At 46.4% G+C, this 26,878-nt stretch overlaps 2 protein-coding genes across 9 annotated transcripts in view; one reads left to right on the forward strand and one right to left on the reverse strand.

Moving 5' to 3' along the window:
- LOC133342380 (tetratricopeptide repeat protein 7B-like) overlaps positions 1-9,866 on the reverse strand; it is a 122,749-nt gene extending 112,883 nt beyond the window's left edge. For all 4 annotated transcript variants that reach the window (XM_061551509.1, XM_061551507.1, XM_061551508.1 and 1 more), the window contains exons 1-4: positions 9,692-9,866; positions 7,093-7,247; positions 4,613-4,781; positions 323-453 (exon numbers count right to left, since the gene is read on the reverse strand). In XM_061551509.1, coding sequence (XP_061407493.1) covers positions 323-453; positions 4,613-4,781; positions 7,093-7,247; positions 9,692-9,812 — 576 coding nt within the window. In that variant the 5' untranslated portion in view covers positions 9,813-9,866. The remainder of the gene's footprint in view (positions 1-322; positions 454-4,612; positions 4,782-7,092; positions 7,248-9,691) is intronic.
- Positions 9,867-20,871: 11,005 nt separating this feature from the next.
- Positions 20,872-26,878, forward strand: part of LOC133342381 (SPARC-related modular calcium-binding protein 1-like) — a 68,920-nt gene continuing 62,913 nt past the window's right edge. For all 5 annotated transcript variants that reach the window (XM_061551510.1, XM_061551513.1, XM_061551511.1 and 2 more), the window contains exon 1: positions 20,872-21,222. In XM_061551510.1, the coding sequence (XP_061407494.1) occupies positions 21,133-21,222 (90 nt within the window). In that variant the 5' untranslated portion in view covers positions 20,872-21,132. The remainder of the gene's footprint in view (positions 21,223-26,878) is intronic.

A 26,878-nucleotide genomic window follows, 5' to 3' on the forward strand; every position in this document is an offset into this window, starting at 1 on the left:
CCAAGGACTCACGGCCTACCCGTACCCTTACCCAGCCGCACCAGGGTCGCAAACGGGTACCCGTACCCGGCCGGGTACGGGTAGCCGGGTATCGGGTAGGGTATGGGTATCGGGTACCCGGTTGCGACCTCTGCTTCATATACTCTCATAGTGGTCTGATCGCAGCAGCAGAAGCAGCAGAAAACAGTGGGTCACCGCGAATCTGTAACCTAACCAATAAAAACCACCGGGACCAATGTTGCTGGCAGGATACCCCTAACTTCCAAAAGGTGTGTGCCCCTGGTTGCGCCCCCCCCCCCACACACCACACCGCGAGACTGACCCGCTCGGCCTCCTGCAGGTAGAGCAGTGCGATGTCGCCCGCCTTCTCGTAGCACGTGAGGATTTCCTCCTCGCGGTCGCTCTGCCGGCTCCGTGATGGCGACGCTAGCGGCTGCTGCTCCAGGCACAGCCCTGCGGAGCTGCGAGCAGAGAATTTACATGCTCGTACGATACAGTCGCCTACTCATCACTCTCCTATCGCTTCTACCGTGGTTACTGAGCCCTCAAACTTCACTCATTGAGGACTCCAAACTGGCTCCTTTGTGTCATCCATATTGCGTTCAACCACTGTACCTACAGGTCAAAACATTTGTCTTACTTTTACTTTTTTCACACTACTTAACTTTGAAATTCCCTCCCATTGCCTCGTGTGTTTCCCCGAGTAATTAGAACGTTGCACAATTCAAGATCCATTAACTTTGACATTTTCTAACCTCAATAGTGCCGATTGTTGCTGGCTGTTTTGTGTTGTGACCCTTTGGGCCTGTTGCTCAGCAACAGTGATTAATAAATAAAACAATACGTTGATTTATATTGCGTTTCAAAGCGATCGCTGCTCAAGACACTGTACAGAACCATTTGGTATATTTATTTTATAGTGAGACGCATTCAGTCAGTCAGTTATAAGCAGAGGTAAAAACATCTTGAGCCTGAACTAGAACAAGTTGACAGCATGGATGGATAGGTGGAGTGAGTTCCAGATTTGGAGCTTAGACAGAAGGCTTTGATTGCTGTAGTAGAGGGTGCATGGAGAGAGTACAGGTAGGCAGGGATGATGAAGTGAAGTGTGATCTTGAAATTGATTCAAGACTATTGGATGGCAGTTGTTGGATGAGATTATTCGTGTGATGTGGTCTCCTTTATCCACTCATGGCATGTTTGTAAATTGGTCAAAGTGAGTTGTCTTGTGATGCACAGACACGAGTGTCGCAGTCTGTCACTGCCAAACACAATTTGGTTTAACTCGGCAACTCCAAAGGCTCTCAAATTATATATTTTTTTAAAGCCGGCAAAAAAATATTTTTGGAAAAGCAGCATAAGTAGTTGTGGAAACATTTTACTGCCAGAAATCTGCCTCCTTCTGCTGCAGCCCTATAAAAGGGAAACGGAGTGAAAGCAGTAAATGTGAATGGCTTTTAAGCTAACTAAATGTATACAAGCATTTTTATGAGAACGTTCAATCACACTCAACAGCACAACAACAGAGCTCGGCATTCATCCAGCGCATGATTTCAGGGTTCACGGAGAAAGGTACCCCATTCCTGTCGCTGAAAAACACAAACTCGTGTTTTACCCAAGGCCTAGCGAGACTTTCCCAGTCAGAACGTTGTGGTGGCACTCGGGACCCGTGAATTTTACAGAGTGCGCGGCCGTCAGCTGGATACAAACACTATTGCTCAGCACATCACAAGCGCACCCACACTATGTATACATCAAATGAAAGGTCAACTATTTAAACTGGCGGGAATGCGAGTGCAGACCGACTGAAGAAGTAAACACTTGGTGTAGGCCGCTAGCTCGGTAAGCAGATACAAGGCAGCTCAAGAGTGCCACTTGGCGGCCACCTCTACAAAGTGGAAGCGTTAACAGAGGCCGTTACTTTACAAATTGTAATTTCATTTTAATTATGTTGTACGCAGCCGAATAAGCAAGGCACATGCATATGAATGAAAAAACAAATCATCTTCACACACATTCACACGCTGCGAGTATTTGAGGCACAATAATTTATCAAAGACTGCTTTTAAGAGATGACATGCAAACACGAGTAATCCAATGCCCACAACGCAAAACTCAGGAGCGGAAATTTTGGAAACGGATGAACGAAATTCCTAGCTTATCACGATTTTCTGTGCCATCATTTAATTCCAAAAGATTTTATCTTGAAATGTCAATTTTATGAATTCTCACAAGTCGCAAACGAAGCCCTCTGTGAGATGGATGCTGCATAGAGGCTTTGCTGTACCAATCGTGGCTTATAGGCAAATCATATCACACTGTGATCAAGTGAACATGACAACCCTTCCAGATCAAGGCACAGCTTTCCCGTATTTCACGTCCAAACACACCACTGAGCATGACTCGGATAGGAACAAGAACAGACTCTACCTCCAATGTTCACTCACTGAAATCTTACCAATTAATTTGAAGGAGAATGGTGGACATGTGCACATGTGATGATACGTGTTTGTAGATAGCGTCGTTGATGCAAACTGCATTTCGCAATAATGCACAATCAGCAACACACAGAGGTGCATGCATATTCACATGTTTTCAGCCAATTCGTGAGTGTTTATACATGTGAGAGAAAGCCAGAGCATCCAGATAAAAACACATTCCTGCGGAGGGAGCTGGTAGGAACGTTGGGTTGCTCGGTCAATGGCCAGGGTCAACGGCAGCATGGTGTATTCCGTAAATATGCCCGACTGTGAGGGTGGGCACAAGCCGGCGTGAGTAGGCTAAACGTTGAGTTTTATAAGGGCACCACGGGGTGACCAGCCCCTCCCCACCCATCCCCACCCCACCACCCATCCCCACCCCACCACCCAGCCCCTCCCCATCCAGCCCCTCCCCACCCTACCCCCCCAGCCCCTCCCTCCCCACCCAGCCCCTCCCTGCACGACGGACGGGCACAATAATCCCCTGTGGGCTGGTGTAACCAGGAGGTTACTACCAGTACTAGTGGATGCTAGAGATCAACACTCTATCCCATACAGATGGAACAATTGGAGAGGAGCCCCCACTTTGCTGTACCGCCTTCTTCTGGCGACCCAGGGTACGGAACCTCCTCGACACTCACAGGAAGGGAGTTGAGCAACATGCGAGCCACCAACCCTCGCCTCCACAGTGCTGGATTACAGGCGTGCGCAGCCACCACCTCCCAGGGCTGTACACTGTTGGAATGTGTGACCTATCAGGTACTGGGTATGAACGGACTCGCCCGAAGAAAAGCCTCATATACACGAGGCAAAACGCCGCACACCAAAGGTGCCACATACATGAAGAGGTCGTGAACCTCCTTGCGTACTACTCCCTTCAGCCCTTTGCCAATCCACTGTTGGGTAAGGGCCTTCCCACGCCATGCAGGACACAGGGGTTATTTGAACATAATTCACCATCTTCTTGGTTCATCTTCTTGGTTCTTTCGGTAAAGTCACGTAGAATGGAAATAATAAAGTAATAAAAAATTAAACATAATAAAATATTATTTTATTATATTAAAATATTATTTTATTATGTTATTTTATTTTCTTATTTTATTATTTCCATTCTACGTGACTTTACCGAAAGAACCAAGAAGATGAATCCCTGCAGTCACGAAAGCTTTAAATCGAAATATAATTCACCGTGCTGGGCCAGTGCAGGTTAGTGAATACATATACGTGGGAAAGCTGAAGTGCAGTATAACAATTGTTTTTTCTATGCTTCCAATCACGTAGCCCAGCAGAAGTTTCCAAAAGGCCTGTTGGGAGATGGTGGTTGCCCATCCCGGCAACATCCAGGCTCAAATATTTTATCTTGTCGCATCTGACAAGATCGGATGCATTCCAGGTGCTTTGGCCACAGACGATGGAGAAACACTGGCGCATGGTATGTAGAGCAAAATTGGGAAACATTTAATAAATAACCCAACAATTTGTGGCATTTGTCCAAAGGTAATATTCACATATTAGGCTTTAAACATTAACGTTTGTTGGTGGACATTCTCTCAGGTGCTAATTTTGTCCGACGGAAATAAGTGAGAATGGGTAAAGGTCAAGTGAGTATGGCCAACATGAACTAGTCCACCACACAGCACAATCACTTCCATTCTTCTGCTAGACCCTGGAGTTGCTGTAAACTTGACACACAGCCTTGAAGGTCAGTTCTTACAGTCTCCACTGTGGCTTTCAGTGTCACTCCCAGGTTACCACTCCAATGCCTGCATCAGTAAGCTGTCCTCTTGCATCCTACATACGTGTCCACCCATCACCCATCACAAACTCCTTTTCCTGGTGACAACTACCACACTTTGTAGCCATGTTTTATTGCAGGCTACCAAGTTGTGTAATTGGGAAGAGAAATAATAATTATATGTATTTATTAATTACTGAAAATCCACAGCAACTTACAAAGGTAACATACAAGAGTGTATCGAGACCCGGAATTCGGGAAAGCTGTGCCCACTTAAAACGACGCACATGGGGTTTGCATGATATGATAATTGTAGACAAAATAAACCGGGGTGTGAAAAAAGTTGGCCAGTGGCGGCAGGGAGACACGGTGCGATGATAGAGGAAGGGGGTGGCACCTCGAATGGCGTAGGCCTCGGCAATGATGCGGATCTTGTAGACGGGCGTGCCGATGAGGGTGAGGTCGTCCAGGCCAGCGCGCACGTACATACCAAGCGCATCCTTGTAAGAGCCCTCCAGGTACAACAGCTTGCCCAGGATGATCATTGCCTCCTGTGTCATCTCGGGCTGGCCAAAGACAGATTCAGGCATGAGACAAGGCCAATCACCCAGAATATGGCATGGTTTTCGCGAGTTCGGTGACGAAGGGAAAGACCTAAGGTCAGATGGTGAGTTTTTGTTCGGACAACTTGAAGGTTGCGTGTCTACTGTGCAGCAGCTACAGAAATCTGGCAGAGGACAGAAAGCATTGGCAAAGTGTGGTGGCATCAATGGCTTTGGCTATGATGACATATTGTGATGAGTCAGAATAAATTTTTAAATCTCGTTTTTACCATCCCATTTGTAATGTTCATCCTGTTTGTCCTGGGTCATCTGTACAAACATGTTCACTCATATCCTTAACGTGCATTACTACAAATTTGCCAAAACTGTAAATAATCAAATATTAGGAGTTTGATTTTGTGCATCTATCATGAGCATAATAATCGATACTAATCAATGTTAAAGATCCTTTCAACTACATCTACATTAATGTAAAATATAAATATGCTTGGTCCTCCACACCGTATTTGATACATGGTTGGGTTTGCCGATTTCTCTATTGCTTAGTGTCTAGTGTTGTAAGGTTTGCAAAGTTAAGTCTACACCCAGCATAGGTCAACGCTTGAGATATTTGTACCCTGAATATTTAGCCTCAAATTTCTCTCGCATTTCCAGACGCACGCTGGGATCCGAGTGGGATTCTCAACCATGGTGAACAAACAGTGAGCGTGTGGTACATGAACAGGGACCCCCTCTTAACCAAGCAAAGCAAAGTATGGTTAAACAACCACTTTAACCACAAGGGCGTTGCAGCGTTCATCCAGCAGTGGATTGATAAAAGGGCTGTACTGTACATTATATGGTGTGGCAGTGTTTGCATCAATCCAAATTATTGGGCACTTATACAGTACTGCCCCCTTGTGTGCAATGTGATGTACACGCTACATTAGCCACTTGGTGCAGTGCATTAAATCATGAATTCATTTTCTCATTACGCAGTGATAAATGATCAAATAATAATTATGAAATCAGGGCTTATGCATGATAAAAGGTACAAAGTTTCACAATAAATTGTAAAAAAATGTTGAGTCAATTATGTTCGTAAAATGATAGCTTTTTAAACTCTAAATTGACCTCTGCCATTTAAGTGGCCAATAAAGTGACCATTTGAACCTCCGTATGGAATTTATCTTTAAGACCTCGTTTCATAAAGTGTGGTTTGCGGTGAAATTCTAACGAAGCAGTCGTATCAAATGCTATGTTAAAATTGACAGCGTTTGCCACAAAAGCCTCACCTAGTACCGCAACACGATTTTAAGCAAGCCAAGCAAGTATATTGGGTCAACATCCACAAAAGTATTGAGTAAGCCTGTTGGTATCTTTTTTTTCCACAATTCCATTTGGATTGTTTTGCATGTGGAAAGACAGGGGAATTCTAAGAAAAAAAAAAGTTTACACACAGACCGCATCATATGCTTATGACAAAATCAGCCACAACCTGCCCAATCTCATCAGATCCCAGAAGCTAAGCAAAGTTAAGCCTGGTTAGTGGGAATACCAGCCACGGACTGGGTGGTGGCCAGGAGATAGCAGTACAGAAAATAATTCTTGAATATATGCGTGGAGATGAGCATAATCCCTTCATGAGTCAGATTTATCTGCGTATTTTAGCTTCGACCCAAAGCTAATTAAAAATTATAACTGGCAAAACACTCCAATGCATGGCCCTTTGAGGGTTTTTTCAAAATAAAAAGTAAAAATGAGAATTCATCTAACACACCGCTTGTTTTATTTCTGAGTTGTGGGTGTTGTGGTACATTTATTTTTTTGTTAACTTTTATTGTTCATTATACCTTTAATGATTCACTCCGTTACGATTCGATTGTCAACATTTGGGGTTAAAATTAGATTACCACGGTCCCAAATGAATGTTCTTATTTGCCTGCGTGTATCACTCGCATACGATCCACTTAATCTGTAAATAAGCGCTTACAGACTCAAGCATGCCCCACGAACCGGTGTTGCATTTGCTACTTGGAACGAGCTCAGCGGCCGCCCTGGTTAATATCGCTGGTGTGCTCACCGTAAATACTTCACACTGGACGCTCGGAAATCCAGTAACATTATTTGAACGCCGGCCAAATGTGCGAGCGTCATAGTCCAACTTTGATAAATGACTGGCAAATTAATCAATGAGGAACAAAAAATATGCCAGCGTCGCCCCCTGCAAACGGACAAATGCCCATTTGCAATTCGTTGCTGCCTACACCTTGTACTGCACAGGGACAACTGCCATTGGGGGGGTCCAACGGCCTCGATGCCACCTTTCGGCTACCTTCAGATTGCCCTTGTTAAGGACATCTGTGAGATGTTTCTTGGCCTCCGTGAGCTTGGCCCCTGAAGCCCTGGGCGAGGACCCAGCCTTGAGCGGGAACTCTTTGAGATGCTGCTCCAGCAGGGCCTCCCCGAGAAAGAGTTCGACTGCATCGTCTGCTCGCCACGTCGCACAGAGGGCACACCAGCTCACTCTGTTTATCACGATTGCTGAGCACAGGCACAACATCCCAAAATACTAAGCAAACAGCAACAAACAGCACTTAACGAAGGTGTAGTAAATGCGTTAATACGTGTATTGAATTTGAGCAAGATGAGAGGGAATTTCTGGTAAGAGCAGAGGAAACAGGCCGAAAGAGGAGTGTTTTGACCTGAAATACTTAGGGTGGTTAAACACCGAATGGAGGTATCTGAATGGGTACTTGGAGATGGCATAGTCCTGATATCAATTTACTACTAGATGAGATCATATCCATGTATTTCGCCACGCTTGTCAGTATTGGTTGATGAAGGCGGGAAGCAGAGGCGTGCGCATAGTGCAGTACAATATAATTTGCTGTACTGCCCTCTGCTGACAATGTAGCCCTAAATGGACAACTTATCTGGTTACAAATACCAAGCTTTTAACGATTTACCTCCAGAACAATTGAATGAATTGTCATCATTCGGGGATCTAACTGAATCCCAGAACTACTTATTTTTGTCTTTGTTTTCGGCATCTCATTTTAATTTGTAGAAATTCTCTTTCCATATAATTTTCACAGTTTTGTTCCCATTAGTCAAACAGTAACATTAGTCTATCACCCACATGTTTTGCATACATTGCAAATCATGGCCTTTCCAATTAACAATTCGATGCAACCATTGTGAGCACAATAATCAATTTATTCAATACATCGATAGATTATTGCCCTCTTAAAATACCAAAACAATTAATTTAAATTAATTTTTTTAAAAGTCTAAATGCAACCTTATCTCAAGACGTTGAATGAAAAATAAATAAATCAAAAAGGGGGCTGGGAAAGGATTTCTCGGCAAATAAGATTACTTGTGATCGCATAAATAAAATACTTTTGAAAAAGATACCTGGCATACATAGCCAGAGGGAGAACTTCGTAAGCACAGGCTTGGAACACCCGGCTTAAATATGCCGTGCGAATGAGCAAGGAGGCAGCGTGACCTCCTGTGGAGTAGAGCTCATCAATGTTACGTCGATGTACTTGGGCAGGCTTTGTGATTTAAAAAAAAAGGTTGGAACTGGGACAGACATTACCTCTTAAATATATATATATATATTTTAATGAAAAACGCATTTGTGGAATGTCCCAGACTGTAGGAAAATAGGGGAGTCTCTGAGGGCAGAGATATCGAAGGTGGAGATGTGTAGATAAGGTAACTCATCGCTTGCAGGGTTATAGGCGTCACCAAAAATAGAAATCCAAGACGGTGAAGAGCGCAGTCCAGGAGGAAAGGGCATTGTCAATGTCAAACTAGAAAGGAGGGTAATGACAACAGAAGGCCACGTGTGGTTGGAGGAGGGTGGGAGGGCAGGTCTGGCGGGATTATGGAAGAGCAGATGTACTGAAACTGAAAACTAAACTAATTTTATTTTACCAGGTAAAGCTCTTTTTCAAAAGCGACCTGGCCACAAACGATGGCTCAACAAAGTGGCTCATCGCGTGGAAATGTATCGCGGCCAAATAACTCTAAATTGAGAAATGTTGAAGCTTTCGATGCAGGTATATTATGATCAGGGATCTACGCTGGATACAAGGGAAAGGTACATAGAGCATTATGGGGAATTCGGCGTGGAAAGTGCTGAAAGGTGGGGCAGATGGAGATAGGGGACAGATGGAGCAAGGGACAAGTACGTTGAAGAAATGTGAAGGAATGAATGGCAAGCCTCGAGTCGATAGGGCAGCCAATGCAAGCCGGGGGCATGGCACGAGAAGACCGGTAGGGAAAGCAACAGCACAGACAGACCAGTGGTGATGATGACAGGCATGGATGGGATTATAATGGCAGACCGACCTACAAGGACAAGGGAGTGGGAGGGAGAATGGACTTGGAGAACGACAGCGAATTGGCAATGGCACAGCAAGTTGAGCGGACAGCCTGTGAGACAAGGAGAAGATCTGGTGATGGGACATACAGGCAGATGGAGATCGGGAGGTCAGTGAGACAGACATTAAGACGCAATGTCAAGACAGGGAGGCCGGTCGAATTGTTGTATAAGGAGAGGCACACAGAAGCCGGTTAGACTAACAAGACAGACAGGGGCCGGACATGCAGAGAGGCTGTGTCCACTGGGAAGGAGGCCTGGTGTGTCACAGTGATACACACAGAGAGACATGGGGGAAGGGGGGGGGAGCAGTCGGAAAATAACAGAGGCAGAGAGAATGCAAGAAACCAGAGGCCTGTTCGGCTATCAAGGAGGCAATGTGGACAGAGAAGCTGCTAGGCCAGCCGTACACAAGAGCGACACAGGCAGCCGTGAGAGTAACAGAGAGGCCGGTCACACAACACAACAACTCAGACACACACACACAGGCCGCAGACAGACATCGCTGGTGGTTGTGGTTTAGTGTTCGGGGCTGTACCAGACGCGATGAGTTTCCCTGAGAACTGTTTGACGAGCTCTGGGATCCTGTCCCACTGACACTCGCCACGGCAGCGCTCTATCTCCAACTCGAGCCGGGTGCCCGCCTTCCTGGAGGCCATTGTCAAGCCTCCTCCTCCTCCCTCCTCCGCTTCCTCTGGGCTTCTCTCCTCCTCCTCCTCTTCCTCCTCCTCCTGTGTGTGTGTGTGCCCTCCCCTCCCTCGCCTCTCTCTCTCTGTGTGTGTGTCGTGATGTGTGGGGCTTGCGCCCTCTTGCGGATGAGATTCGCAGGTGGCAAATGCCACGCGTGATGGACAGCACTGTGTACGATGCGAAATGTCGTGATGTTGTGGGTCGCAACGGAGGAAATCCGATGAGCTTCCAAGCGCTTTTTCACAGACGTTTGGGGAAATTGGGTGGGGGGTGGGGGGAAGGCAGGCTGGAAAGTTACGACGGTAAAACGATGCGAAAACATGATAGGAGGGCAACGTATGGGAGAGGTGAGTAAATTACTTGGGGAAAAAAATGTTTCACTAGGTAAAGTCTACGCAGATATTGGCTTCTTTTTTTTAAAAAGCGATCTGGCCATAAATGATAGCTGAACGAAGTGGCTTATCGTGTTGAAATGTATGACAGCTAAAAAATCATCTAAACGCACGTTTATAAATCTGAAGGGAACACCGGAGGACCAGGAGAAAAAAATCCAGACGAAAGAGACCATGCAAACTCCAAATATACAGCAGGCGTCAGGGTCAGTGATTGAACCCTCGACTGCCTACCAGGCAAGAAAGATAATATCACACCCACCGTGTCCACCCCGAGTTGTAACAGTTCACCAGATAATTCGTTTTCGCTTCAGGTATTTGTCGAAAACTTATTGTGGAGTTATCTACAACTGATCACGTGAAGCCCTTTTGGTAAACCACTGCTGGATTAATTGCCAATACTTCACCAATGCCAATTGATTAGCGCCAGTTGAAATATCACACACCACTGATGTTAGCCTTGTGCGTATATCAATCGGAGTGGTCAATATATCCTCCATAACTTAATTATAGATTTGAAGTTTTTGTGACTGCAAGAATCCATACAATAAAAATGAAACAACAACATTTTCATTTTTATTTAATTTAATTGTATTTTACCTACGTGACTTTACCGAATAAAAACAAAGAGTATCCTCCATAACATAAAAAATATGGGTTACATCGTGAATTCAAATATATACAGTGAACGTAAGTTAGTTTTTTTAAAGCAGTGTACAGTATATAATTAAATTAGAACTGTGGTATGTGAAAAGTTAAGAGTTTGGGGTGATTGTTAATAGTTTTGGCTGGCCTTTTTCATTATTTATTGTTCACTCTGTAAATCAAAAACCTATTGTTTGCAATTATAGGGTCAATGGCTCTGTTATTGTATGGTATAACCTTAACCCAAGCTCTTAGTTAAACAAGCCATGCAGGCTATCATTCACCTTCAAAATTATCATCAATTTAGTATCAATGTTAGTTGTTTTTTTTAATGAATGTGCACAGATAGAGAGAGCATGATTGTATTTCCAGATCAGTGGACGCCACACTCGGCCAAGAATTACGCCTTTCGTTTGCACGTAAACCCCCCCTCTCTCCCCTTACTTTCATGGAACAATTAAATAATGATCGTTTTAAACCCGCCTTTCAAGAGCGTGTGAATTTTGAGACCCCCAGAGCCTTATTATTTCTAGAATCGCTCAGCCAACCCCTCCGCTCTCTTCACCCCAGTCACCCCCTTTCCCCCCATCCTCCAAACACTTCTCTCAAACGCCTGCCAAGCCTCTTCAGTCATAACGATTGCGTCCCGTTTCAGATGCCACCAAGAGGGCCAGCACACACAGTGCCCGTTGTCCAAGTTGTGAAGTAAAAGCGGTCCTTGGTTCCACAGTAAGCGACTGTGCAAGTTCAGGCTGCGAAACGTTTCTCTTTAAGGACGTGACCTAGATGCTACGTGTTGCCCACTGCTGGATTTGAAAGACGTTAATTAAAATAGATTAACACTAAAAGATGTGTAGGAAAACAGTATATGTCTCACGTGAGTATATCACACATTGTCAGTGTCCAATTGCAATTTATAAGCTGTATTAAAAATGTTTGGTATTCATAGTTTAACTAAAAAAAATTGTTCCAAAAAGACAAATAAACTTTCATGATATTACGCATACATCAGATTGAAAACAAATCTTCAGACTAATTGAGGATTTCTGGCTGAACAAGGGGCATTATGTACCCAAACTAATAACAGCTACAGTTATGAATCATACACAGTCACTTCCTAACCTATTTGATGGAAACTAATTAAAAATTATGTATATATATTGTTCTTAGCATACAAACATACAACGGTGTAATTATTTTTTCTTTAAAACTTTATTATATGATCCGCTTAACAACGCCAATCTATAATTTGCAAGTGCTGTATGTAAATATTGCCGTGGATGAAAGACACACACAACAAATGTAACAATCACACAAGTTAACAAGTAAACAATAGCATCTCTCCCCCCACCACTGCCCAATCACTCCCGCCTCGGCGTGTCATCTTGGGTACACTCTGCCGGCCTACAATGGGTACCCTCTTAGTTATTCCACCTCTACAGGGGGGCAAGCGAACACCTGCACCCCCCCCCCGACCCCTCCTCGCCACCCCACCCGGCCCCCATCAACCCAAGACGGCCAATGCCCCCCCATCCATCCATCCATACGTATACCTCCCACAACCCTTCGCTTCTCCCCTCTTTTTTTTGTGTTTCGTTGCTGAATACAAAAATGCTGGTGGGGGTGGTGGTGGTGGTGGTGGGGGGAGTTCATGCGGCGGTCGCAGCCTTTCATGGGCTGCTCAATACGGCGTGAATGTGCAATTACCCGGCCAAACAAGAGCGCCTTGCCGGACCCCGGTGCGGCGAATGCTGACGCCTCGTAATGGGAAGAATAATTCCTTGTGACAATCTGTAAACAGTCGGAGGCGGTGAAAGACGCAGGTGTGGGGGACAGAAAGGGGCGATCTTTTCAGCCGCCGTCTCCTCGGGGCCCCCCTCCACCCACCCCGTATGGAGAGGGCTTATTTTGAGAGGCTGGTGCTCCCTCCGTCCGAGGGATTTCAATGAGATCTCTGCTAACTATACGCACAGCAGACTTTCGTGAACATGTGTTCTTTTCTTCCGCGGTGGGAAAAAGATATATCTACGCCCGCGAGTTTGGTGGAAAGAGTCGTGGTGGTCGTAAGATGCGAAGAAAAATGTTTTAACGAGTTGGCCGTTGTGAAATTAATTAAAGAAAATCATGTTGTGTGATGACACGTTCTTCCCCCCAACAGCTTAAGAAGGTTTTCGTGACTAATTTGTGGTATAAACATCGGTCTCTCAAACCTATTAAGTTCTATCGCTCTTGCTACTTGATTCAACTTGTGAAATTAAGTTTGACAAAACTGAGTTTCAGTTTCCTTAAGTATGTAGTTTAACTTCTTTCGCACCGTACGTAGCCAACCATGCTAATCAGAGGTGCTTATGCCATTATCGACAAGATTTTTGCTGCAATTGTAAACGTCAAATTACATTCTTGTATTAAATATAACCTCGGCTTCGATACCATATGTTAAGTGGGAAAACATGACTTCATATTTATGAGAAGATACTGTAGGAAATGATACACACTGATTTTTATTTAAGTTAATAGGCTTACTTTTAAGTCCCGTCTATCATAATTATCCATTTACACTTGCAATAAAATAATAAGTTCAATGTACATACAACGACATGTGCAAATATATAAAATAGAAGATAAGTACTCAACATAAATGCAAATGTGTAATTACCCAGTCATGCAAACCTTTTATTGCTGAATATGACGGATTACATTTTTGATATTTCCATTATATCTCTGCAAAGTTTAAAACATGTTTGTGATGCCGCATTTGCAGTAGTCCACAGGCACAATAAAAAAAACCTCAACACACACATTCGTTAATGGCATTGCCCTAAAATAGAAAAGAACATATAATAGGCGTCACTTCAAATGTTGTTCCTCCTCCTTAGCACATAGATCAAATCTGTGGCCTATTATGTTTTCTTCCTTTTTGGACAATTTGCAAACGATAACTGGAATACCCACGCATGGAACCTTGGGTGTTAATTGCAATGAAAAGGCAAGCAGAGCCGCTGTGTCCGCTGTTCACCGTGCACTCAAATGGCCCTAAGGAGACCTTACAAAGGGTCTGAGCCTTAATCTGCCGGGCTGGAGAGGAAACTGTAACAACCCTCTGGGGGTATTGACCTCCCTTGAGGGCTCTTGACAGGAACCTTGTGGAGACGGTACCTTATAACCTGCACTTAACCTGGCCCAAAGCTGACTTCTTCGTGGTCTATGTATCCCCAGGTATCACCTGTATCTCATTAGGATACATGCGAGAGGACAGTGTCTGCAGCATTAAAATCAATTCGCCAGATAATGCCAATGTCGCCATTGTACTCAACATGCACGTATGTTGCCCGTTGTGCTATGATACAATCAAGCAATCCAGCAAAAGGGCCTGAATCATCCATTGTTACACCACCTGGCCGATAAAGGTCAAGTTAACATTGTATATACTGTATCTGGGGATCATTCAAGAAAATAGGTACCATCATTGTCACTTTGTAATGAATTTGACAAGTGATATCTGACAAGGACCCTTGAACTAATTCGAGAATAGGTTGAAATGCTACACTGATCAAAGAGAAATACAGGTCGGGAGAAGCTTATGATTTTTTTTACGAATAAAATGGCATCATATCCACGATAGATTGATGAGATCTGGCTCAGATACGATTATAGTTTGCTCAGGAAATCATCACGGGATCTGAAAATGGCTTCAGGAGGACCAAACTTGGCATATTTATCTACTTTTCTTGAGCAATTTAATATTGCTTGCATACTAGAACGCCCACAAAATATCCAAATAAGGCACTCAACAGGCAGAAAGTCCATCTTCTTGGTTCTTTCGGTAAAGTCACGTAGAAGGGAAGTAATAAAATAATAAAAATAAAACATAATAAAATAATTCTCACGACGTTTCGGCCACAACGCAAGCAGCCGTCCTCAGGTGAAGAATGAAACACCACCAAGCTTGGAGCGTATATTTAAGCTGGGTTGGAGGGGGGAAAAAGAGCGCCTTGATAGAAAGTTATTTTCTGTATCTCCTCCTACAGGCATTAACTCATAACCCTGTATGTGGGCATCACGCAAGATAATGGATACATCGCTATGTGATCCATCAACCTTATCTCTGAGCTGCTAGATCACAAGCGTTGGCCACCACACCTTGGAGTACAATTGGTTACATTCCAATCCCTCGACAATATTATAAATCTACTGAAACCTCACTCTTTATGTATGGACACAGGACTGCTGTCGTGACGATGTAAACATGAAGGCAACATTTACATCGGGACTCGTCATTGTACTAAGTTATGTTGTCAAGTTAAACGAATTACGTACCAATCACATCAGAATTGTGATGATTAAAAAAATCCAATACATAAACAATTGTAGAATTATGATTCGAGAAATATAATTCAGCTGTCCGTCAACCTATCACTGCACTAAATGTGTTTGCCCACTCTCCAGGTTGGGGCACGCCATCTGTATGTACGTGTATGTTGAACTTGTTTTGCACCTATTATTTGGGTCTTTCGGTAAAGTCACGGAGATAGATTCAAAGAAAATAACACCTCCGTAGCCAACTGTGTTAATCGGATATGTCATCTCAAATAAGCAAACTTGTATTTTGGAAATATAAACCTTTTGTCTATTGCTAATCCTTGCTTGCACTGATTATGTATGTGGAATGACAAGCACCTTTCAAATAAATCAACAGTACAATTATTGTTAATTTATAAGAGAGGGTTCATAATTAAGTGGGTGCGAATTCATGTCTAGGCCTGTTCACCACTTCCAACGCCATCTCTTTAAACATTTTTACTAAACATTGCATCGGCAAATTACGTTTCTGTTCCAAAACGATAACTCAATAATTGTGTGTGTGCGTCGTAGCGAGACGTGCAAATGTGCACGTAAAATGATGTTCTGCTTGTGAATGGGATACAATTATATAAGTGTAAATGTATAAATTGTCAAGTTTAAATAAATGCAATTTTGGACAGAGTGAATTAGTTGTACGTTTAAATAATTAACACGGGAACTAATTCCATCATATCACAGTTGTAATCAGGAACATACTCTAAAATAATAATAATGCGTAAATCACAGCACACGACACCGACAAAGGCTTTATAAAGAAACAATTCTGTCTTGGGAAGCTAATTATTTAGTGATTATTTGGCGATGCTGCTGCTGCTTTGACAGTGTCGCAAACACATGCAAATAACAAGAACAACAACAACGCATTCATCAATAATAACACTGTGGCCTTGAAAGGGAAAAAAATCTATAAAAGGTGACGCTTCGAACAATGGCCATTCTTCATGCCACATGTATTCAGATGCTCGTCTACGGCCGTCTGGAACGCTCTTCCTTCCGATATTCGGAAGCCACGGGTGCTATGCAGTTTTAAATCTATATTGAAATTGTATTCCTTTAGAACTGCTCTTACTGTGTTTCGTTTGTTGTCCTTCCCCCGCACATCAGATTAGCACGGTTTGCTACATACGGTGCGAAAGAAGTTAAACATACACACACAGTACATCCTATTCGGTTTGTTGTTTAAAGGAGCTCGTCCTGGGCTCGGTGAAAAGGGCCCTCGGGCAAGCGCACTCCAGACGTGACGGCAACTCAGAGGCGGATTTTTAAACAAGTAATATTAAAAAATAAAAAATGTAAACACGCTTTAATGAAATGTACCGTACTATTATTGGAAGAACTCCACGACTACAGTAAGTGGCCCCGAATTTTTCCATAATGTAAGGGACCATGGCCAATTACAGCCAACGTGAGTTTACCGTGGACAATTAGACCCAAGCCGAAACATCACATATAAAAAATAATATTATAAAATTGATGTTTTTATTTATTTTGTATGATAGAATATGGTATTGTCATCAGAATGACATAAGTATACCAAGTTTGTAGTCGCTACCACATTGGGAAGTGGGTTAAAATTGAGTTACAGGATTTGACGATACAACAACAACGACAACAAAAACAGACAGAGTGAGTTAAATAAAATCGTGTAATAATAATAAAAAAATATCCAGCGTGGCCTCTTGACCGTTCCGCTCGCACGAGGCCAACAACTTCGACGGGCAGCCGCATTTGTTTTCTTGCACGCTATGCATCAGTCAGAGCCTCACTCGGACCGAGGCATTTCTAACACAAGGGAGAGCCTCGGTGAGTCTCGTGCTAATTGTGTCAGGAAGGTGCAGCTAGCTGACTAGCCAGCGACGATTGCTGGACGACCAAATCATCCGGAACGCGCCCGAACTCGTCAGTTCTCGGAAGCTAAGCAGGTTTGAGCATGGCTCGTGCAAAAATTTGGCGACCACTATACACAGAACGGACGCTGTACGCTTCTGCGGGCTTGTATGTTGAACTTCTATCGCACCGTACGTAGCCAAAAAAAGTGTGGGGGAAGGACAACAAACTACAATGTCCACAGAGGGCCCAGCACCAAGAGGCATCGCTGCACCATGATGATGCTTCAACGTCTAAACTCCGCGCCTTCATTCACGTGGCGAGGAATGGTCAAATAAACCCCATGCCATGCACGGTCGTGGGGCTGATCTCATCCATACTCTTAGGTTTTTTCGGTAAAGTCACGTAGGTAAAAAATTCATAATAAAAATAAACAATAACAAATAATAGGAGAAATAATAACACAAGCTTGTGTTGCCTCCGAAACGTCGTGATTTATTATTTTATTTTATGATTTCTTCTATTATTTGTTTGTATTTATTTATTTATTTTCCTACGTGACTTGACCGAAAAAACCTAAGAGTATGAATCCTTACAGTCACGAAAGCTTCAAATCTAGAACTGATCTCATCCAGTCATGAATAGATTTTAATAAAAAAAAAGAGTTCTAAAGTTGTAATGCATGCACGTCCAAGAAGCTTCGCAGGCGAGGCACATCGTTGGCAAAATGTTAACTACCTCGCCTGGTCTACAGGAGATCGTGGGTTGGATCCTGCCGACGCTGACGCCTGCTGTCTATTTGGAGTTTGTACTTTCTCCCCGTGGTCGCGTGGATTTTTCTCCGAGACCTCCGGGGTTTTCCCTCCACATTTTCTAAACATGAGTGGAGCGTACCTTGCCTGCTATAAATGTCCAGGTGATAAGCCACTTCGTTTAGCTATCATTTGTGGCGAGGTCGCTTCTGAAAAAAGAACTCCGCAGCTCAGTGAGTCTTACCTGGTAAAATAATAAATATATACATTTCGTTTTAAAGCTTTCGTGACTGCAGGGATTCATCTTCTTGGTTCTTTCTATTATGTTTTATTTTTATTATTTTATTACTTCCCTTCTACGACTTTACCGAAAGAACCAAGAAAATAAATATATAGTTGAGTTCATAGTTGTCTCGTTTAAATCACAGACGAGCTGGAAGGCAACCCGAACCGGCACTACCAACAACTGCCAGAGTTCTGTGGCCCTAACTTGGGACGTTTGGCGAACCTCATTAAGGTGGGAGAAAACCCACGCCTACGAGGGGCAAACAACGCCATCTGTTCCATCTGCGCACGTCCGCTATGATAGAGTCCACGTTTGCTCTACCGCCGCCTCATGGCAAGCCAGGGTATGGCACCTCGAGTTTTGCAACAATGTTGCGATCCCAACAACTCCTCCGCCTCCACGGCGGTGGTTCTGCAGGCATGCTCAGCAGCCACCACCTTTACCAGGGGCTGTACACCGGTTGGGATGTGTGACCGACGTCCCCATATCGAACACCGGCCACTGAGTAGAACATCGTATTTTATTTACTTTCATTTTACAAAGTAAGCCCCACTGAGGTCTATTTTTCAGAAGCGACTTGGCCACAATTGATAACTCAACGAAGTAGCTTATCACGTGGAGATTTCTATAAGCCAAATACTCTAAACGCACGTTGATTGTAAACGTGGAGGGGGCGAAAGCCGTAGGACCCGGAGAAATATCCCCGTGACCACCAGTACTCGAAAAGCCTAAAGTACTGTATATACGAGCCAAACCGCTGCACACCAAAATCGCCGTACACATTAAGAGATGGACAACCTACTTGCTGTACTACACCATGCGGCGAACTTTATTTGCTTTTAAAGTATGGACGTCCCAAGCTCATGGTCTCAGTGTGATTCGCCAACCCCGTTAATAAAGCGCACGCCGTGGAGTTCAACGCAGGCAGACTGCGTGTACACGTCTTGGAAAATCGCCTGATGAAGCTGGTTGTTGAAATCATCAGCGACACGTGACGGAACTCAAATTGTCGTGGGGTGACCCTCCAACACACCGCCGGTGTGCCGAAGTAGTCACCAATTGGCACGTTTTGTTTACGTGACAAACCCTGAATGAATGGCTGTGTCGGGTGGTGGTGGGTTAACGACACATTTATATTTACGCGATCTAACCCCCCCCCCCCCTTTATTAATTATGAATGCTAAAACAATGAGTTTTGCAAGAACTTTATCGCCATCTCCTGGCCACCTCACTGGTGGTCAAGAGATGGCGGTGCAGCAACAGGATTAAGCCTCGGTTGTAAAGAGACGCGCGTTATATAAAAACGTACGCACTTCACTGAATCGATCCGTACGTAGTATTATCCTGTGAAACGTGTGGTGGCTTTTGCTCCAGGTTCTTTGGTTTGCGCTCGCCACAAGAAGCCAGCCACTCACTCATGAAGCTGCCGAGTTAGTCCGAGTCAGTGGCGTGACCACATTATCAGCTCGGGGGGGGGGGGGGGGGGGGGGGGGCGGAGGGGGTGGGTGCAGCAATCGGTCGTTAAATTAAAATGAAACGCGGAAGGGACGTGACATTATTTTCATCGAAACTAATTGAAACCGTTAATTCTAGATTTGAAGCTTTCGTGACTGCAATGATTCATACTCTTAGTTCTTTCGGTAAAGTCACGTAGGTAAAAAATGAAATTAAAATTAATAAAAACAAAATAATAAAATCACGACGTTTCGGAGGCAACACAAGCTTCCGTCTTCAGGTGAAACTGTCACAGCAAAGTTTCACCTGAAGACGGAAGCTTGTGTTGCCTCCGAAACGTCGTGATTTTATTGTTTTATTTTTTTTTATTTCAATTTTTTACCTACGTGACTTTACCGAAAGAACTAAGAGTATAATTGAAACCGTGTTTTAAATAATTGCGTTGTTCTCTTACACTGTTGTTGACAAGATATCTCGTGGTGGCTGTCGAGGGGGGCCCAGCTCGTAGCTTTGGCCACCGTGGGACGTGAAGGCGGACCAAGGCACCCCTTGACCTCCACGCGAGCAACGCCACGGCCAGCGGAGCAGGACCCTCCAAAATAAAAAAAGAGAGAGCCTAGAGACTCGTGAGCGAGACTCCGTCGAGTTAAATCAAAGAAATGAGTCGCATAACGAATATCCATCAAGTTGTTCGGTAATGCTATCCGCATATTTTCTACAAATATTAAACAAAAACACACCACTTCGTTTGTGTTGAGTCAAGTTATGGGCTGTTTGGACCCGGAATTGGCAGGAATTGAAATCGGGTGTCCAAGATAGTATAAGACGACAAGCGCTCCATCAGACTCAGCAACCACCCTCCCTCCCACCCATCCCCTCTCCGCACCCCAACCATAACCCTCTCGCCCACCCATCCCCTCTCCGCACCACCCTAACCCCAACCGTGTAGCCCCTCGCTTATTCTCTCTTAAATCCCTCTCTACCCCCACGTATCTCCACGTGCCGTACCAAACTCTCGACCATAACTCCCCCCCCCCCCACTACCACTTCCCCGAATTCAGCCACCCTCCCCCCTCCTTCCAAACCATCCCTCCACCCTCCCCCCAGTTCCATCCCACATCGCTCCCACCCCTACCAGAGCGTCGCGAAGGGGCACTCCGCTCCAATATAGAAGCGCCGTGGCGGCGTTCGTACCGCACCCTTCTGCGGCGCGCCCGAGCCGTGCAGAAGAACCCAGCATCGCTGCCGACATCAATTAAATAAATAAATCTGCCACGACTTCCAGGCCAGTCCGCCCCCCTCCCCCCCACACAATCATTTAAAAGAACATACTCCCATCCCGCCAGCTACCTATCCGACTTAACTCGAGCGCAGGCGAATGTGTTAATTAAGCCATTCATTGCAAAGCCGTCCGGCCAAAGTGAGAGAGCTCGCGGGTCTCGGGAAGAGGAGGAGGAAGAGGAGGAGGGCATTTGACCGTGGCACTCACGAGCGGTCACCTAAATCCGGGGCGTTGGGGCTCGACGACTTCGCTTGCTGCGCCACGGCCCCCCCTGCGAGCTCCGCGGCGATGGTGAAAGGGACGTCTCTGGTTGTGCTTCAGTACGCGATGCTGTGCACCCTGCTGCCGCAGTGTCCAGCGCAGAAAGCGGGGCTCAGGGTAAGTTCGCGCGAGATGACTTATGTTATTACCGTTGATCGCTATCTACGCGACGAGCGTGTCGCTCACCCCTTTCACCCGCGTGTGACACCGTCGCTTGCGAGTTATGTCTGAATCTCAGCTGGGTTTCCTCCCCGTCTACGATGGACTCAGCCTTTAAATGACTACAGTACCTGGTGCGGTGTGTAAAGTGTCAGTCCCCGGGGAGATAAAGGCGTCCAAGACTTAATAGGTGCTCGGACAGCACTCGTCTGTGTCAGGATATGTGGGGGATCTTTGTTTTTGTCTGTGTCACTATCGCAGTGTGTGTCTGTGTGTGTGCCTGTGTGTGTGCCTGTGTGTGTGCGCCTGTCTGATCCCGTAGTGTAGCGGTGAGCGCGCTGTGCTTGACACCCGGCGACCCGAGTTCATTTTCCGCTGATTGTCAACACACCAGTGACAATTAGTTGAACCGATCGTGAGTCTCCCCTAGGTCGACTCAGCCTCAAATGAGTACCTGGTGCGATACGTGCAAACAGCGCTACTAGGGAGACAAAGGCGGTCGTGCGTAGTGCTGGCCACCCACCCCCTCGTGTGCCGTGCCGGCCTTCATAGGTGCTCGCTAACAGCACTTGCCCCAACAGTCTGTGAAGACTTTACGGGGGGTCTTTGTCTTCAGTGTCTGTACGCACCTCTGTGAGCGTCTATGCCAGACTTCCTATCGATGCGCGCATGTGTGTGTGTGTAAGGGTATCATCGGTGGCGCAGTGGTTCCTGCACTGAGCTAAGATTTCGGTTCTCTGAGTTGAACTCCCAGCCATGGATAACATCAATGGCAATTGATATCTGAACCGGCCATGGGCCTCCTCTAGGTCGACATAGACTTAAATACATACCCAGTTGCGTTGTGTATATACTTTATAAAGGCGGCCGGGCGTGCTGCTGGCCACCCACCCCCATTGTGTGCCGGGCCGGCCTTAATAGGTGCTCGCTAACAGCACATGCCCCAACCGCCTGCTGAAGGCTTTATGTGGAACCTTTAATTGCGCACGTGGTGTCTGTGTGTCATTTTATCATTGGTGGCAAAAGTGGTTCTTGTACCGCTTAAGAATTCCGGCGAACTGGGTCCAATTCCTCGTCACGGACAAATAAGTGGCAAGTGGCATCCGAACCGGCCACGGCATCCCCTAGGTCGACTCAGCCTTAAATGAGTACAACTGCGGCCGGGCATGATGATGGCCACACCACATCATATTGACCTCAATTCGGGGCATGCTCCTTAAGATGACTTGGGAGCAGTCAATGAGAGAGTCCAATAAAAGACTCCACGGGGATGAGTTTGTATTTGTCTTCTACGTGTGCATGTGTGTAAGGTGCATGGGCAGCGTATCCAACGTTTCACGCACATCACTGCACTGCAAAGTCAGCTGTATGAGCTCGCATCCTGGCCACGGTATAACATCAATGAGAATTAGATCCTGAACTCGACGTAGGCCTTTCTCACTAGAGGTCGATTGAGCCTAAAATGACTCTCTGTTTATGATGAACATCAGTAGCTCTGGGGAGACAAAGGCGGACGGGACACTCGTGTGCATGGCTACCCCACCGCCTCTGTGTGCTGCGTTGACCTTAATAGGCATTCGCTAACAGCACTTACCCAGGAGGACTATGGGAGAACGTCGGGTTCGATTTGCGCGTGAATGTCGTCCTAGACATTGACGCCGAGTACAGCCACGCTGGTGGAATTTTGGATCGAAATCAATTGACATGCAAATTAGGTGGCCACACATAACGAATTGGGCCGCGGCAGAGCGCTAATTGCCTTGGCCGATTCCGCAACGGCACAATTTGCCATTCGTCGGGGTTCGAATCATCGCGGAGTGCGTGTGTCGGTAAGTGTCCATCAAAAACTGGCGTGTCCGCGGTCATTCGCGCGGTCACGTCTCCATTGTGTACGTGAGTGATGTGCACGAATGTGTCCCGCGGAATATGGATTCGATGTGCTTGAACGAGAGCGCACAATTTTGGAGATCTGTCCAGCCGCGTAATTGCAGGGGCATTACTCGTGTAATAATAAATACATATTTCCCGCACCTCCGATTAGCACGGTTGTCTACGTACGGTGCGAAAGAAGCTCAACATACATACATATAAACGACAACACACCGCCATTTCGGCACTGAGTGGCGGTGATGTCACCACGACGATTGTGCCAGGCTCGGTGCACTTCGATGCCTCGTGAAGTTTAGAAGGTTAGCAGGCAGGAGGGTCATGGGACAGACCCAGTTGCCATGGTTTAACTGACGGAGATGACTGGTAGATGCGCCAACTGTGCTCCCCACTGTGGCACGCACATGTGATAATCTATGTTTATTCAATAGGAATTTCCGGCCCTTTGTCAAACCACTTCTGGGTGGAGGGCCTCCACTCTCCACGCCGGGTTTGGTCATGATAATTTGTCTAACCATACTTCACCACCGTAGTTTGCGCAGGTTGGTGAATGAGGCACCCGGGATATTACTCGCCACTGATGTTAGCCCGAACTGGAAATCAAACTCAGATGGCCCAAAGTTCCGCTTTTCGAGAGAAACCATAAAAATTTGCATCACTTGCTCGCTCACTCACTCACCCACAATCGGCTACGCGAATGTATTAGATGTCATCTTAGCATTTGATAAACAAATGATGAACACGGATAGATGTCAATCAGCAATGCAGCTGCGATCAGCAACTTCATACGCTGCCTACAAACGTCACGTTCGCTCCACGTGGTACGACTGTGTTTTGAAGCCATTCACTCGGCTCCATCTCTGCGTGATCATCTCGTCTTGCTATGAAGCAGCTGTATTTGCTTGCCACTTTTAAAAGTGTGCAAAGCCACCGCACCCCGCGTGATATTCAACAAATACAGCATCGTCTATTTGATATCATATATGCTTTTAGTGCCACGTGCGTGCGTGTTTGGATGTATGGGGAGCGTTAGTGTAGTGGTTAGCGCACTGCACTATAAACCTGCCCACCCGAGTTATATTCCCGCTCACGGCCAACATCGGTGGCGAATATATATGTACCGGTTTTGGGTTTCTTCTAGGTCGACTCAACCTCAAATGAGTAGATGGTATGGTGTGTAAACACGAGCACTGGGGAGACAAAGACGACCGGCGGCTGGGCGTGGTGCTGGCCACCCACCTCCTCACGTGCGGTGTTAACCTTCATCGGAGCTACTTGCAGACGCCACTTTGTCTTTGAATGAAGGTTCCAAAATTGGTTCGCATATCACTCGCCACTGATGTTCGCCGTAGCAGGGAATCAAATGCAGGTAGCTGGGTTCACAACACAATGCATGGCCACTGCTCCACGCTGTTGTTGCTTTATCGTGTGGTTCATGACAGGGCTTGCACGCAAAATCAAATGATCATTTTCCAGTCTCTGGAACTAAACCGTGACTTGAAGATCGTCATTCATTTCACAAGTAGGTTTCAAAGTCCACCACTGTGATTCGTCATTCGTGTTTTTGGGCTAAATAATGTAGACCGTGTGGGTATAACACACGAATTAGACAGGAAAGTGGGCACAAGACAGAGGAAAGTGGACACAAATGATGACATGTGCAGTGGACACCTACGGCCTATCTGCCCATGGATCGTGATGATGATGATGAGACGGGTTTAGTCCACGTTGACTACACAACAGTAGAGGGAAAGAAGGGAAGACACTAAATTCTGAAAGTCTGACAGCCAAATCAATTCTTAAACACGTTGCGCTTTTTTCTGGAGAGAGAAAACAAATAGCTGCCACTCAAAGCGCCATCACGTTCGCCCGGTCTCCTCTGTACAGGTCGCGTGCATCGACTGCCGCCAAATGCCCCACGCGTGCGTCATTCTCTATGTGCTCACTCGCCCCACCGCGTGGATGTACGGCGTAGCGTGCGTGTGTGTGTGATGCGTGCGCGTGTGTGATGCGTGTGCGTGATGCGCGCGTGTGTGTGATGCGCGCGTGTGTGATGCGCGTGTGTGTATGATGCGTGTGTGTGTGTGATGCGCGTGCGTGTGTGTGTGATGCGCGCGTGAGTGATGTGCGTGTGTGATGCGCGCGTGTGTATGATGTGCGTGTGTGTGTGTGATGCGTGTGTGTGTGATGCGCGTGTGTGATGCGCGTGTGTGATGCGCGTGTGTGTGTGTGATGCGCGTGTGTGATGCGCGTGTGTGTGTGATGCACGTGTGTCTGTGTGATGCGCGCGTGTGTGTGTGATGCGCGTGTGTGTGTGTGATGCACGTGTGTGTTTGTGATGCGTGTGTGTGTGTGTGATGCGCGCGTGTGTGTGATGCGCGTGTGTGTGTGTGATGCGCGCGTGTGTGTGATGCGCATGTGTGTGTGTGATGCACGTGTGTGTGTGTGATGTGTGTGTGTGGTGCGTGTGTGTGTGATGCGCGCGTGTGTGTGATGCGCGCCGGCCTAGCCTGGGTCAACCTCTGGCAGTCTTCTTCATTGCGAGGGCCCGCGGGTCACCTACCGCCCCCGGTGGCCTTTAGTGCGGCCCCTGACGGCGCGTTCCCACCGACAGTGCACACACAGCGAGGTCTCATCGGCGAAAGTGGCACCCCCTCTGCAAAATGAGTGAAGGACACGGACCCAACGGGGACCCGCTCGCTTCCCCCAGTACTCGTGGAAAGGCGACAACAGAACCGCACGTTGCGTGCGTATGTTGAACTTCTTTCGCACCGTACGTATCTAACCGTGCTAATGGGAGGTGCGGGGGGGAGGACACACGAAACTAAACACAAGAAAGCAGTTACAGAGAAGCGAGTTCGCAATTACGCGCGCCAGCTCTGTGACCTGGCTCCTCGTGTCAGTCGGGGTGATGTTGCAGGTGGGGTCATGGGCCAATGGTGTCCTCTCCACAACGAACTACCAGCAAGCACACAATCAAATATCTCGCTCACCTACACAACCCACAACGCACAACACGACCACCACCATGACGACCACCGCATCTACACCCCGCAACGAATTACCACCAACTACAACATCGCTAACCATCACCACCACCGCCACCAGCCTCGAACATCCAACTCTCACCACCATCCACGAAGTCAACAATTAACAACCATCTACCAACCAGCAACATCGCCAATCACAACCCTACTACCAACAAAAAAACAAACATCCCTCGTGCAGCCTTCTTTTAGAGACCGTAGGGGCAAGTGCTGTCAGCCAGCATCTATGAAAGCAGTCACAACACGCGATGGGGGTGGGTGGCCAGCACCACGCCCGGTCGCCTTTGTCTCCCTAGTGGCGATGTGTACACATTTCACCCAGGTTACTCGATCTAGGGGATATTTGCCACTGATGGTGGCTGTGAGCGAGAGGATTGGAACTCGGGCCTGCCGGGTTCGTAGCGCAGTGCGCTAACCACGACACCACCGCTCCCCCCCCCCACCCCACCGTGCCACCCGCACCCCCTACTCGGCGCTGAGAGGGCGCACACGGCGCTCATTCAGCGCAGGGACAGAAACCCGAGCCCCCCCTCCCCCCCTCCCTCCCTCCTCCTCCTGCTGCTGCTGCTCCTCTCTCACTCGTGCCGTTTGTGCCCCAAATGCAGCAGCGAGGGAGGCAGCCAGACACGGGGGCACGTTTCTCACAGTGCCCTGTGTGTGTGTGTACCTACCAGAGGTGG

Source organism: Lethenteron reissneri, chromosome 14 (assembly GCF_015708825.2).
Source record: "Lethenteron reissneri isolate LAM-NWPU_2019-01 chromosome 14, ASM1570882v1, whole genome shotgun sequence".
In the NCBI taxonomy this organism is placed as follows: Eukaryota; Metazoa; Chordata; class Hyperoartia; order Petromyzontiformes; family Petromyzontidae; genus Lethenteron; species Lethenteron reissneri.